The sequence below is a fragment of the Parus major genome, unplaced genomic scaffold (assembly GCF_001522545.3).
Source record: "Parus major isolate Abel unplaced genomic scaffold, Parus_major1.1 Scaffold531, whole genome shotgun sequence".
Lineage (NCBI taxonomy): Eukaryota > Metazoa > Chordata > Aves > Passeriformes > Paridae > Parus > Parus major.
In genome coordinates this window covers 3,164-4,777 of record NW_015379419.1, presented here as the reverse complement: position 1 = coordinate 4,777, position 1,614 = coordinate 3,164, and the positions used below count along the sequence as shown (strand labels likewise).

General features: G+C 47.0%; 1 protein-coding gene across 1 annotated transcript in view; it reads right to left on the bottom strand.

The window, feature by feature from the left end:
- Nucleotides 1-1,614, bottom strand: part of LOC107199254 (bromodomain-containing protein 4-like) — a gene marked incomplete at its 5' end in the record, with an annotated part of 11,943 nt that overhangs the window by 7,999 nt on the left and 2,330 nt on the right. The window contains one exon of the mRNA XM_033511727.1: nt 1,451-1,579. Coding sequence (XP_033367618.1) covers nt 1,451-1,579 — 129 coding nt within the window. The remainder of the gene's footprint in view (nt 1-1,450; nt 1,580-1,614) is intronic.

Genomic DNA, 1,614 nt, shown 5'->3' with positions numbered 1-1,614 from the left:
TCTCCAGGGTGGATTTGGGAGAAAATTCCTGGGGTTTTTGGCTGGAAAACGCGGCTTTTGGGTTCTTGGGATCTTCTGGATCTTCTTGGAATTCTGATCCTCTCCAGGGTGGATTAGGGAGAAAATTCCTGGGGTTTTTGGTTGGAAGATGCGGCTTTTGGGTTCTTGGGATCTCCTTGGAATTCTGATCCTCTCCAAGGTGGATCTGGGACAAAATTCTGGGGGTTTTTGGTTGGAAGATGCAGCTTTCGGGTTCTTGGCATCTTCTGGATCTTCTGGATCTTCTTGGAATTCTGATCCTCTCCAGGGTGGATCTGGGAGAAAATTCCGGGGGTTTTTGGTTGGAAAAGGCGGCTTTTGGGTTCTTGGGACCTTCTGGATCTTCTTGGATCGTCTCCAGGTGGTTTGATGGTCTTGGAGGTTCCACCACGGGTTCCCACTGGAGATCCCAACCATCCCCAAGGGGTTTTGGGGGAGATTCAGAGGATTTGCTCCTTTAAAAGCTGCGTTCTCCAGGTTTTTGAGCTCTTCTGGATCTTCCTGGATCGTCTTCCCTCGACCCCGTGACTCTCCGGGTCTTCTCCAGCCTGAACTCCACCACGGATTCACAGCCCTCTCTCCTCTCCGTCCACTCCAGGGGTTTTCACTCCTTTTCCCAGGATTTTCCCTCCTTTCTGAAGGATTTCAACGCCTTTTGGAAGGATTTCCACTCCTCAGAAACTCCATCAAAAATCCACCAAAAAATTTCCTGGATTCTCCTAAATTCACCCCAAAACTCAAAGAATTCCCTCACATCCCCTGGATGATTTTCCTTCAAATTTCCTGGATTTGCTGCTGCTTTTCCCAGCATTTTCTTTCCCAGGAGTTGTTTTTATTTCCCAGCTCCGGCGCTGATTTTTCCTGATTTTTCCATCTCCAAAATTCCAAGAATTTCTTCCCAAGCCTGAAGGATTTTCCCCACCTGAATTTTCCCTCTTTCACGTGGATTTGAGATCAAATTGTTCCAAAAAAAATTCCAATTAATTTCTTCGGAAAACGAGGCCAAGGCCAAAATAATCCAGGAAAAAAAAAAAATCAGGATTTCAGGGAATAAACACCTGGAATTGCGGCCGTGGGGAGCGCCAGAGAAATCTTAAATTAAACCCAATTTGAAAAAGGAAATTTATGAAAACTTGAGGGAAAATGAAAGGGAAATCAAGAAGAAATTGCATAAAAACAGAAAAACAGGAACTAAAAGTAAAAAGGAGGGAATTGGGAGGAATCCGAGCTCGTTTCCTTCGCTGCCACAACACAAACGCCCCTTTGGATATTCTGGTTTTCCTCCTGAATCAACGATTTTTCAGGGTTATTCTGAGACTTTTTATGGGTTTTTCTGGGAGAATCCTGCAGGAAAAGCGTGGGAATTTCTGGGAATTTCTGGGAATTTCTGGGAATTTTTGGGAATCCTCACCTGCAGCTTGCGGGCCATGGCCACCACCTCGTGGTCGGCGGGGTTGTATTTGTAGCAGTTGGAGAACATCAACCGCACGTCGGCCGCGAATTCCTGAGCGTCCCGGTACTCCCGGCCCTCCAGCTTGGACTGCAACGGGGAACGGCGCAATCGGCAATTCCGCC